Source organism: Phyllostomus discolor, chromosome 8, assembly GCF_004126475.2.
Source record: "Phyllostomus discolor isolate MPI-MPIP mPhyDis1 chromosome 8, mPhyDis1.pri.v3, whole genome shotgun sequence".
Lineage (NCBI taxonomy): Eukaryota > Metazoa > Chordata > Mammalia > Chiroptera > Phyllostomidae > Phyllostomus > Phyllostomus discolor.
In genome coordinates this window covers 14242042-14255211 of record NC_040910.2, presented here as the reverse complement: position 1 = coordinate 14255211, position 13170 = coordinate 14242042, and the positions used below count along the sequence as shown (strand labels likewise).

At 45.8% G+C, this 13170-nt stretch overlaps 1 protein-coding gene across 1 annotated transcript in view; it reads right to left on the bottom strand.

The window, feature by feature from the left end:
- The window catches only part of LOC114504168 (hedgehog interacting protein), an 82357-nt gene that overhangs the window by 24820 nt on the left and 44367 nt on the right, over positions 1 to 13170 (bottom strand). The window contains exons 5-7 of the mRNA XM_028521879.2: positions 3542 to 3693; positions 2969 to 3142; positions 2373 to 2516 (exon numbers count right to left, since the gene is read on the bottom strand). Coding sequence (XP_028377680.1) covers positions 2373 to 2516; positions 2969 to 3142; positions 3542 to 3693 — 470 coding nt within the window. The remainder of the gene's footprint in view (positions 1 to 2372; positions 2517 to 2968; positions 3143 to 3541; positions 3694 to 13170) is intronic.

Here is a 13170-nt window from a genome sequence, read left to right as displayed (position 1 = left end):
TGGCCATGACCTGCGAGACGTCAGTGGCACGACCCCTTCCTCCAAAGCAGTACACATGAAAGAATGTTTCTGGATATGGCCAAGTTATCCATTAAAATCACTGTTTAGGCCACACACACACACACAAGCCCTCAGGGCAATTACATAAATTAAAAAATAAATCTGAGAGAAGGTTCTGGGTCTCAGGCAGCACGTAGCAATTATTTAAACAACAGCAAAGCAAAAAAACTGCCGCCTCCAGACGATCCCGTTCGTCACGGGGACACTACAGGCGCGGCCTGCCAAAGCCGGGTCGGCAGCTCTGCGGCAGGCAGCAGCCCCTCCGCTGTCCGCTCTCAGGACCGGTTCGCCGCTTACGGTGCCCGGCAGGCAGGGACTGCGACATGGTCACGCTGTGACTTAAGGTGGAACTAAACACATACAGGGTGAGAAAATGTCCCCTATCTTGCTTTTCTTTTTAAGAGGACACTGTAACCCTCCCTGCAAAAAAATAGGTCTGACCTGTTCCTGACAAGAAAGAGCACACCTGGAGGAAAAGGCCAGGCCTTTCCCCACCACGCCTTCAGTTGCTGGCGGCCAACAGGTCTTTACTCTGGCTGAGTCCTGGGCCCACTGAGAACCACTTGACCTTTCTAACCTTGAGTTTCTCATGTGAAAAAAGAGTGAAACTTCTGTATGATCCTGTAACGGTAGACATGTGTTGTTACATATCTGTCCAAACCTGCATACCATGCACACCACCAAGTGCGCCCATTGTAGACTGTGGACTTGGAGTGAGTATGATGAGTCCGTGGAGGCTCAGCAGTTGTCACGAATGGACCGCTCTAGGGGGTGGATAGCAATAGTGGGGGAGGCCGGGCACGTGGGGCGGCAGGGGGTATGTGGGAGACCTCTGTGCCTTCCACTCGACGTTGTCGTGCACTTGGAAGTGCTCTGAAAGACCTGAAGCTTTATCAGAAGGTGGGGGGCCTGAGGCCAACCCCCTCGGAGCGCTCCTGAGGGGCACAGCGGTGATGAGCATAAGATCCTTAGCTCAGTCCTGTGTACCAAGGTGCTGCTTCATAAAAGTCAGCTTTACGTGTGGCCAATGATTGTTTTAGTCCCCTTTCTGCTTTATCAAATCTTCCTCTGCCCAAAATAACCTTGGGGGGGAAGCAGGACTGCGCCTTCCGCCGTCTGCCGCCAGGGAGGAGGGACTCGCCTGCGCAGGCGCGCTGCCGCAGGTAGGTCTGTGCGGGCACCTCGCCCTGTGCTTTTACCCTGAGGTCCAGCTCCCCCCCCCCCACCCCCGGGGGAATCGGCTGGAAGTGAAGCGCCGGTGGGGTGTGATGACTCAGGCCGCTGGACTTCAAAGTGCTGCTTTGTGGTGGCATCTGTGAGCCCTGAGCTGTAGGAATGGAATGTGACAGTTTCCTCCACATCCTGAACCCACCTTAAGTATTCCCTGTGGCACGGAGTTTAAGATCTGCTGAGATGCCAAAGAGGAAATGAAGTGTAGACTTGGACTTTGATGGGGGGCGGGGGAGATGAAGGGCATGAGGGATTATGAAAATAAAAAGTTCGAAACATACTCACCTTGCACACAGTGAACACTCAATAAACATTACACAGCAATAATACTTCAGCTAGTAAACGAATGAACCTGGCCAGAGAGCCCTTCGCCTGTGGACTGGGTGAAGCTTTCATCACAGAACGGCTGCATCAGACTTCACAGCTTTTTAAAGCGTACCCCAACTTTTTCACTCTACGTCCTTCTTAGTATGGCTTTCTTGGTGGCTCATTATAGTAAGAAGTCAATATTTCATTTAGAATTCCCTTAGTGCTTGTGATTTTTTTTGAAGGAGAAGAATGTCAACATTGAGTCAACTCCTTACAAATCGATATGGAATCGTCACATATATTACGTGAAGCTATGATAATAAAAGCTGTAATTTACTTAAAATCTACCACGTGTGTCAGACACTCCATTTCGTGCTTTACTTACAGATCTGTTTTAAATCATCACAGCATCCTTGCAAGGTAGCTCTTACCACCCTCGTTTAAGGCATAAGAAAGTATCGTATGGACGGATGGACGGAGACACAGGGTTGGCATGCCACTTGTTATTCAGACTGAAGTCTGAATCATTATGTGGGCCAACAGTGTCTCTCTAATAATAGCCCTCCAAACTGGAAGGCGATTTTTCTCCATGAATGTGTCTAATCTGCCGTCCAAATCTGCTTCTGGCATTAATAGAATCCAGGGCTGACTGCTGGCTCGGATACCGAGCCGGTGCGATTTCAGAGGTGCAGCCTTGCATCACGCTTTTGACCGCCCTGGGCCGGGACCCCTCTTTCTTCTCCCGGTTCCTGAACCCCGACGGGCGTTCTCACCTGCCTGGGTCGTGGAGGCCGTGGGCGAACACCTCGGGCGGCTGGTTGGTGCTGTTGAAGTGCGGGTTGCTGCGCGGGATGGAATAGGGCATGCTGCACATGTCCGTGTCCACGTCCAGCCGGAGCACAGACCCTGTGAAGTCGCTGAGAAACGGGAGGACGACATAAGTGTTTTTGCTTTCGTTACATGCTTCACCTACGCCAAATGTGGACAGGCTGCTCCCCAGATCACCCCCCTATCTGAGACACAATGATACAAGCCCCAAATTGCAGATGGTGACGGCAGCATGGCCGTCCAGGACAGCGGCGGAGGACAAGGCGCTGCTGCTCGCTTTCCAGGGCTGCGTGCACACCGCGCAGCGCGCAGTAACTCGAGTCAGCGCGCCTCGGCCTGGCACCTTGCAAAACTACGCCAACCGCGTGCTACCGACAGCTGTGTGCTACCGAATGTCTGCCACTCCGTGTTACAAGTGCAGACACTGAGAACCAAAGCGAGGCCTTTAACCACGGCGACAGATCACTTGCTCTGACCCTTTCTCCTGGCACTTAGGACATGTTAACATCAAGTGGAATCCGTTTTTTGTTTTGTTTTTCACCTTAACCCGTCCATTTCTTCCATGTCATCCAGCGTGATCATCCCGTCGCCGAGAATGATGTAAAGGAAGCCGTCGGGGCCGAACAGCAGCTGGCCTCCCAGGTGCTTTCTGTGGAGCTCTGCCACTTCGAGAAACACCCGGGCCGTTCTCGAATCCACTTGGTGGGGGTTTTTCCTGCATGGTGCGGAGGAAACAACGGGATGACTGTTAGGGCTGCACAGTGCATCCCCCGGAAAGGAAAGAGTGCGCACCTAGGGAAGCAGACACCTGGCCCGTAAAGGGGAAAGCTGTCCTTGAAATGGGGCTAATAAAAAATGACCAAGAAGTTACGTCATTTTCCAAGTTACAGAAGTAGCACCGAGGGTGAAAGGTAGCTGAGGAAAAGTACCAAAGCTATTATTTTTCACATTTCTCTTTCAAGACGCACGTGGGGTTTTAAGCAAGGTGGAGATTTATGGGTTTAATTGTTGCCACCGTTTGGTTATCTATTTATAATTTCTAGACAAAACAATGAAGAGATATAGAGAAAATACGATAAAAAAATGTTTATGCCTGCATGCGTTTCAGGGATACCTGGATACTGTGTATTCCACGACTCGGAGAATGTGGTCGTGAGGCCCCATAGCCCACCGCTCCTGGTTGGTGGTATAAGACACATACAGCTTTCCGTTTTTCTTGTAATTGGGGTGGAATGCAAGGCTTAGCAGTCCTCTTTCATCTCCTCCCTGCAGTCCAATGAAAAACACAAAGAATCGGGAAGTTAATTATGTCCTTTGTTGTGTTTCCACTGGAACCCCAAAAGAGCCTCTTTCTTTCTTCTGGATAATCTTTGCCCAAACTCTTTTCTTTGCTTCCTTGCCTACTGCACAAAAAAGGATTATGAAACGTTTCACTTTGCGGAACTCTTTCAGGGTGAGGGTGAGCCAGTTGCCCTGTGTGGTTATCTACGCACAGGGCACTTCCACCACTTCTGTCGAGTGATTTGTGCACGTAATCTTGGGGAGCTGGGACGACAGGCTTTGAGTGCCGGGACGCATTCTCTGCCGGGTTACTAGGGTTGCCTGTAGTCCGTGGAAGACAAATAAAAAGGTTCATAATCAGCAGTCACTTCTAATCCAAGTCTCCAAAACCTAAAACACAGTGTGGGCTGCCAACTCCCACTGTCTTGGCATTATGTTTAGAAAACAGTTAAATTGCTTGTGTAATATGTAAACCTTTGTTTTAGCCCGGAGGCATCTCCATCAGTTGTCACAACGATGGTGGTCTGTTCATCATAGCGAGGTAATAAGCGGCCCTGGCCTATCTACATAGCAATGAGGTATTTTTCCATGGACCCCTTCACTGCTCAGTGTGTTTCTTTACAGAAGGATGGGGAAACGGGAGGAGAGCAAAAAGCCAGGGCTGAGAGGGGGGTGGGAGAACTATGAGGGAGGAGAGGGGACACTAGGAAATAAAACTCCCAAACAACTTTCTTTTGTTATTATGTGAATGTCAAGGACTGTGTACATTAGGCATGCCAAATGCTGTAACAATTAAAACATCATCATGTTCCTAAATAGAAAGGCATTTTATCTTTATTTTCTGCTAATTCAGCTTGAAACGCAACTCGGTCTTTTAGCATTTGTTTTATCCCACAAGTAGTCTAGGAATTTCTCTAAGGAAATCAAAATATCTACAATTATCTAGGTCAGAGACTGAGGTTCGTATCCCAGGGAGCCAGAGAGCATTTTCTCTGCTGTCTGATGTTACCCACAGCGGTGAAAAGAGTGACACAGAAATTGAAGGCTGCTAGTACACCACCTTATATGCACCCTCATGAAAAACACACCTCCTACGGCAAGAAGTTATGAATCACTCCTCAGAAGCATGAGAGGGGGGCCAGCGGTCTCCGACATGGCAGCCCCTCACGGTTATGCTCAGTACGGGGGCACTCTCGTGCATCTTGTCCCCAGAACAGCATGTATTGCTAGCAATGCACAAATCTCTTCGGAGTTTGTATTCTACAGAGATTTGAGAATTTTAAGATTTAGGCATAAAAGCTCAGTGTTGGTAAACATTGTTGATTTCCTGGATTAAAGAAAAAACGCTTTCCGATATGTGCCATCCAAAGTGGAAACATCCGAACTGTAAGACTATAAATAAGAAAGTCAACATGAATACCCCACAACTAGCAAACCATTGTTCAAATGTCAAAAAAGAAAATATCAGCCTCTTCATTTGCATATAACAATATGCAATAATTTCATAATATGCATAATATCATCATTTGCATGCTTAATATTAATTTTAATCAAAAGGACAATCTCATTGAAGAGTAAGGCCCTAATGACTATGATTTATGTAGGAGCCTCTATCTTTCAGATTATCTTGTTATGAGGATTTTAATATCAACTTGATGTTACTGGTTTGCTTTTAACATTTTCATGAAGCCAACATCTCTGGCCTTTCTTATGAAACTTTGAAAGCTGGGATGTGCGACTAAGGTTCAGTTGCAGAAAAGCCACTGCACATGTAAACCTCCTTGACCTCTGTGTGAGGTCACCCCCCCTGGGGGTGGGGCTTGGTCTGCGGGTAATTCCTCCTCCGCCCAGATTGCCTCTGAAGCCGCAAGTGCAGGGGACGAGCTGTGCGCCCACTTCACAAATGTTTGTGCTCCACTCTAAGAAGCTTTGGTTGAAAGTAGCTCTTTTGTAGTTTTTAATCAAATTGCCTGAAATCCAATTGGAGTTGGATGGCAACAGGTTTCCAACTGCACTGGTTGCCTTTCAGGAGTTAGAAATGCAGAATTCATGGACAGAGGGGGAGATTGCTGGGACAAGAGATGGACTCAAATCCCAGGTGTCACCTGTCACATGAGGGAGTTTGGGGACATCGTTGATATTGGTGAAAGTGCCAAATATGGACAGAGAATGAGACATTTGAATGACAAGAAATAAATTTAAAAAGCAATTTTAAAAATGTCAATAATTTCGAAATGTTCAGGTTATCTGATTTATATTTGTTTAATCTTTACATATGACTTCATATTTTTTACATGCATTATAATATTTATGTAAATGTTTAAACAATAATTTCAACCTCACAGAGAACTTGTAGAGCAATGTAAAGAAGTTCCATATATACCTTATATCCAAATTCACTCATCTGTCACATGTACATATATACACATAAGTATCTTTTTCTTTTTTTCATCCTTTTACATTGTTTAAACATTAAATATGCATTCATATTTTTAAGTCAATGTCCAGGTACAAAATAGTGTTCCGATTGGTTAAGAAACATGACTAATTACTCTTATTTCAGAGAAATACTCCTTTTCATAACTACATTGATGAAAACTTGAATGTATTGTATAAATATCCTACAGTGTTTCTTGAAATTAGCTCTTCAAATCACATAGTATAACCCAACCCCAAAATGTCCAGAGACCGGGAATGAGGGGTCCCCGGCGGTCAGGAGATGAAAGTGCTGAAGGCTCACCTCTCTGCTGCAAACCCTCCTGTGAGGTCTGGGTCATTTTTCCAGCTCTACACAAAGTGTGTTGATTGGCCACTGAAGGCTGAACTGTGGACCAGGGTCAGAGGCCATAGCACCAGAAACACCACCAGGCATTTGAGGCCTCAGGGCTCCGTGGCCGCTACAACGACAGCCTTTACCCCGGGTCACTGCCCCAGCCCGAGAGCCTGACCAGCTAGCTCTCCAGGGTCTCAGAAAGTCCTTGTGCCAATATCACAGATTCTCTTCTTACTCCTTCCCATCCTTTCGCTCACTACGTGCCGCTTATGGAAATGTCAAATTATGGAACTGTTTCTAGTGAGCATCTGGAGGGCGTGAACCCCTAGGGATTATTAGTTTGGCCAAGCTGCTAACAGGGAGAAAAGCGCATTAGTAGAATGGCAAATGGAAGACGGCTTTCAAAAAAGGCACCGACTTCTAACATTATGCTTTTGAAAACTGTTAACTAATATCCAGAATGTTTATCCTTACTCATGTGCACAGCAGCGATTTGTCCACATGTGCACATGATCTCGGACTTCGGACTGCGTCACGCATACTAAGCGCTTTGAGCGTGTACTCTGCTCCCGGGAGTGCAATCGCTGCTGGAGCCCACGGGCAGCAAGTGACGCACAAACACGTTAGAGTGTCCTCTGTCCGGGTCATGGTTTTTTGTTTTTGTTTTTGTTTTTTAAACTCACTGAAGCCTCCCCGGAGCATCGTCAGCTCCCATGAGAGTCTCGTTCCTTCCCCTTTTTCTCAGCCTTCCCAACACATCAGCTTCTAGACAGCCCCACGCCGAGCACAGCTGACTCTCCAAAACCAGGGAGTTGAACGACGGGAAAAGTAATGTCCCTATGTACTGTGGAACTTTGAGATCGAGCCCTGTTTCAGAGTAAATCACAACCATCCTCACCCCCACCCCAAGGGACTCTTAGTAAGTAGTTAACTGCCATTCCACGATCATTCAGTTCTCAGGGTAAATTTCACAGGGTCAACAGAAAAGAGGCAAAACCCCCAAAGAAAGAGTACTGATGACTTTAATGTAGGTACAAGATCAGATCTAGTCTTACGGTTTGGGGATATATATACTCTTCCCTGGAGGACAGATCAAAGTTCTAACCAGTTGACTAAGAATATTCCTGGTCTTTGAAGAAAACTTAGTATCTAGTATTTGAAAAAAAAAAAGAAATAATCACAGAATGATTATGCCACAAAGTATTTTTTTCTTTTTTAGAAAAATTGCAAAGCACAGTCTTTCATTGTGATACGGTTTTGAAGAAAACACTTCATACTTTCAGTGGGGTTAAGGTTCATTTTTTCCTGATTGCTGGCCTCTTTAAAATTTGCCTTAACCGGAAGCCCCATTTTCCATTTTTGCACAGTTTTTTTTTTAGCTATCTTTTGGCAACTGACTGGCTTCCGGTTCAGTAATCTACAAAACAGCCCCATGGTATTGAGGAATCAATGAAGCGTCCTTTAAGGTTAACAATGCAGTGCCAAGTTCAAGATATGCCTTGGTCTTGCCTTGTCAAAAAAAAAAGTGTGTATTTAACATTTGCTCAACAAATATTTATTGAATGCCTTGCTCTGTGTTACGCATCATGCTTGGTGCTAGGGCTGAGACAATCAGTGGAAACCAGCTCCTGCCCTTAAGGAGCTTATATGTGGAAACAGCTGACAAAGGGCAGCTCTCAGTGCTTTGATTCCCACCAGACTTTCTTAGGAGGCTCTTCCGGGGGGAAGTCGAGCAATGCTACACTTCCAGACGCGTGCATGGCCAAAGACAAGTATTAAAGAAAATAAATAAATATTCTGGGTAACTCTGACGCAAAGGCTCATTAGCATATTAACATCTGAGGTCTTGCCACTTGAAATTTTGGTAAGGAAAAGAAAAAAAGCTTAGTTGTATGAACGCTCAATTACATGAGGAATTAGGCAGCATCTTCAAACAGTAAGATTGTCTTCTAATTTATTTTACGTACATGCCATATTACATAATGGGTATGTAATATGGGTACATGGGTATGAACGAAGACCCCCAGTAGAATTGTCGTCTTCTTAATAATGAAGCAGCTTCTAAGAATTACCATAAGAACAGAGTGGTGGCAATTTTAACTCTCTATAAAACATATGCTTTTATTACAGGGACAGTCATCACATTTCCTTTGTCAATGTCACTCACATGTCTCCGTTTTGCGGGCACACATCAGGGGACTTGGGGGCCACCATGGGCCCCTCCTCGTGCAAACAAACCTTCACTTCTCTGAGGCTGGAACCTTTAGCTCTTCGGAAATGCAAAATAGACTTCTTTTAGAATTGTTAGTTCAAAAGTAACACCAGATTGTGTCAGTTTTCTGTCACTGCTGTAAAAAGTCACCACAAACACAGGGACTTGAAAGCATGCGAACCTGTGATCTTGAAATCTGTAGGCGAGAGTCCAGCATGAGTCTCGCTAGGCTCCCACACACGTGTCGGTGGGGTGGTGCTCCCCTCTGAAGGCTCCAGCAGGGGTGTCCAACCCACGGCCCAGCCCGAGGGGTGCATGCAGCCCAGGGTGGCTATGAGTGAGGCCCAACACGAAATCATCAATTTATTTAAAACCTTTCTTTGCTCATCAGTTTTCATTAGTGTTTGTGTCTCTAATGTGTAGCCCAAGACAACTCTTCCTTTTCCATTGTGGCCCAGAGACACCAAAAGGTTGGACACCCCTGCCTAGGGCACAATCCATTTCCTCTCCTTTTCCAGTGTTTGGACACCATCTGCATTTCTTTTTTGTGTTCTCTCTACTCCATCTTCAGAGCCAGCAGCTGTCGGCCCAGTCCTCATCTTATGGCACAGCTCATACCTCTGACCTCCTCTCTCTTCCACTTTTCAGAATCTGCGATGATACCGCGCTTCCCCCAGGGAATCCAGGATAATCTCCCTATGCGGTCTTTAGTAGTCTAATTCCGCTGCCGCCCTCATTTCCCTTTGCCACGTAGGGTAACAACTTAGTCACAGGTTCTGGAGATTAAGATGCAGACATCTTTTGGAGAAGGTCATTCTTTTGCCCCCACTGGATATATTAATGTTTTTTAAAAAGATGCTTTACTTATGACTGACTTACTTGAGCCATCTTGGCCATGGCCACAGCGAGCGCCCTGAGAGAGATGACTGGTGAAGCTCACCTGTGAGTTTACAAGGAGACACGTAAGGGAAGCTCTGTCTTTGTAAGCCTTCGCCTTCAGAATCGTGGGGAGGAGGCCGAGAAGGAGGATGCCTGCTAACGTGGGCATGGCTCACTGTCAGTGATGAACTCAGTCAAGAGCAAAGCTCATGCTGTGTTAACCACAGGATGCAAGAGTTAAGGGTCAGTTCTCCTAACCGGAGGACATTACGCTCACCGAAACTGTATTATTTTGCTTTGTTCATAAGTTTTGAAACACTGTGGAGTATTTTCTTCCCTCTCCCTGGGGAAGATGAGAGGCATTGCTTTTCACTGGTTCCAAAGTCTAGTTTGGTCTCGGGAGAGGAGTCAGTCCCTCGAGGGTCCCCAGTCAGCTTGGGGAGTCGTTGCATGACCTGTTTCTGGGACAGAATGAAAAATACACTTGGTCTTTCACCCCAGTTCCTGGCACACAGCTCCTGAAACCATTGGGATTTCCTGAGCCATGGGAGCATCTTTTGTTATTCATAACGAACCCCTGCCAGCCTTACCGGAGTTTATGCTAAAAAGGGGGACTCAGGCAGGGGTCCCTGGCAATCTTCAGGTTGGGGGCAGGTGGTCAGAGGAACCAGAAAATGTGATTACAGGATTGGAACTTTCAGCCTCACCTCCACCTCACCCCCAACCTACTGGGAGCAGGGAAGGACTGGAGGCTGAGTTCAATCACCAACAGCCAGTGACTTCATCAGTGATACCTATGTAGTGAAACCTCCATAAAAACCCCCGAGCAGTGGGGGATGGAGAGCTTTGGGGCTGGCCCACGCGTGGGGGGGCTGGGAGGGGGCACATCTGGAGAGGGCACAGATGCACCCCTCCTCCCATGCCTTGTTTCCATTCAGCTGTTCCTGAGTTGTGGCCTTTCAAACATATCAGTACTAGTAAGTGCAACACTTTCCTGAGTTCTGCGAGTTGTTCTAGTGAATTCCTGAGTCCAAGGTGGGACGCTTATGGGGAACTCTGAATTTGGAGTCAGCTGGCCAGAAACGTGGGCAGCTGGGGCACCCCATTTGTGGTTGGCGCCTGAAGCGGTGGCCAGCTGTGGGGCTAAGAGGCCTTAGCACCCCCGTTAGTGTCAGGATGGTGTCAGGACTGAGCCGGAGTGTTGGACGTCCAGTTGCTGTTGGATAACTTGTTCGTGAGGGAAAAAAATCTTATTTGGTGTCAGAAAATGTTACCTTCTCCCCACCCCTCGAAAAAACAGAGATTCCTTAATCCATCCTCCTGTGTAGGAAGAAGGCAATCGTGAATAACTGTACTGAAGCGAAAGAATATATGAAATCCTGTGGAAGTCTCCCTTTCATACCAATCTGACTTTGGAACTTAACGTTTTTAGAAAATATCTTGTGTCATTTTATTATTCACTCTCAGCTTTTCTTGCTTCCCCTCTTCTCTGAGGGTGAACCCAGCCTCCTCCGAGGGCCTGTCCCTTGTAGTGCTAATTCTCCACCTTCCTTTAAAATTTCCTCTGTTTTTCCAGACTTGGTTTTTCTTCCAGGTACGTCCTTCACGTACTTGAGTCATTCTCTGCTTCTCTGACCACGGAATGCTGAGGATCAGCTCAGCTCGTCAAGGGCTCTTTCTGATCATTGGTATTTACCTGCCACTCCAGGTGCTCTGAGAAAGCGCATGAGATTCTCAAATGCTGGCTGGACCCAGACCCACCTCCGCCGCCCTCCCCTGACCAAGCAACAGGCTCTTCTTCCCAAGAGGAGCTGCCAGGCGGTTCCCAGCAGGGCGGTGTTTCTGGGAAGGGCCTCATGGGGGATATACTGTCTGGTATGCAGCAACCGGTCCGTGTCGAATGTGTTTAGGGTTACGCATTTTATCTTCTACAGGTAGCAAATGCAAAGACAGATTAGAACATGTACACATGGGAGAATGGAATATATTCTAGATGGAGGCCAACTACCAGAAAGTCCCACCAGCTTTCTCCGGAGATTCTCTTCCCCACGCTCTTCAAGTGTAAACAAAACAAGTCAGTCACCTGGGGTTTAGGTTACAACCTGCACAGAGGGAAGACGCTAGAAGTGGTTATCATCTAGATTTCTAGCTCCCCAGTTGCTGCTTATTCCATACGCTAACGTTCTTTTGACATCTCATGCCTATAGGGAAAAGTGTATACACACACTCAGTTACACGCTTAAAAGTGATTATGGTCACAATAGCTGGTGCATGTCTGTGCATGATTTATTTTATATAAGCTATATATTTGTCAAATCGAATTGAGTTTCATATTTGCAGTTTTCCTGTGGCATTTTTACCTGTTTGGACTGTCGGACTTGATGCACTAGGCGTATTAGTTAGCGGACTGACTTGTGTCTTGCACCTTGCCCAGGTAGTGGTTAGCGGCTGTTAGAGCGAGCCGCCACTACACGCGGCCCAAGGCACCCAACGTGGTATCAGGGAACGGCTTGAACACCAGGGACTATTTGTCTCAATATGTGGCAAGTACTAACAATGTGGTTTTCCAAAGTTCAGTTTTCCAAAACATCCTCTGTAAAAGATAAAGGCTTCAATAACATCAAACTGCGAAACATCTTTTTGAAATAATAAAGTAACAAAGTAATAAAATGATGAAAAGTCTAAAGTCTTCTCAAAAACAAAATCCTAGCACTCAATGTTTTTTTTGAAGAAGGAAAATTTATAGAAAAAATTGCCAACACATAGAGAAAGCAAAGCTCTTATGCTTGTGCATTTAGGCTTCATGAAAATAAATGAAAGGTCTCACAAAAATGACAAGGATATTTACGGGAACTTAAAAGAAATAAAAATGATAACGTATAAAGCTTTGTAACTACACTTAATTCTTCTATTACAGTCTACAGGTTTAATTCTTCTTAGACCTTAGATTTTTGAAAGTATATATCTCTAGACTGAATTGTAAAAGGGTCAATATTGGGCAGTTAGACTGTTACACATGGCAAAACCTCAGATATGTAAATTAAGAACTAGATCAGTTCTCTAGACTGTAAGCTTCCCGAGGGCAGGGCCTCATCTTGGTGTTTCTGGTGTCTTATAAAGGGTCTCATCTATAGTAGAAACCTTGTCATAAAAGTTGGCATGCACTGAACTCTTAGTATGTGCCAGAGAGAATGCTAAGTATTTAGCAAGCATTATCTTCTTCAACTTTATAACAACTCTAAAGTTTAATGCTATTTTATATCCTTATTTTCTGGTAAAGGATTTGAGTATCTTGCTCAACATGCACAACCAGAAGCGGCCTAGATGGCCTGTGATTGGAGGAGGAATAATATAAACTATTGTTACATCGCCCCATCACATATGTCCTACATGAAGAAAAGAACCAACAAAGGATAGATTGTCTTCCCCCATCAGAACCCATTGTTCTCGGAGTGAGGTTTCCAGAGCCCTAGAAGGGAATGAAATGAAGCTCACAGCTGAGCCATTTTCTCTTGGGAGATATAATACAGCTTATGTCTGTTATGTTAACACAAAGGTTAATTTCAGTTTTAGAGCAATGTGCTAATACACAGACAAT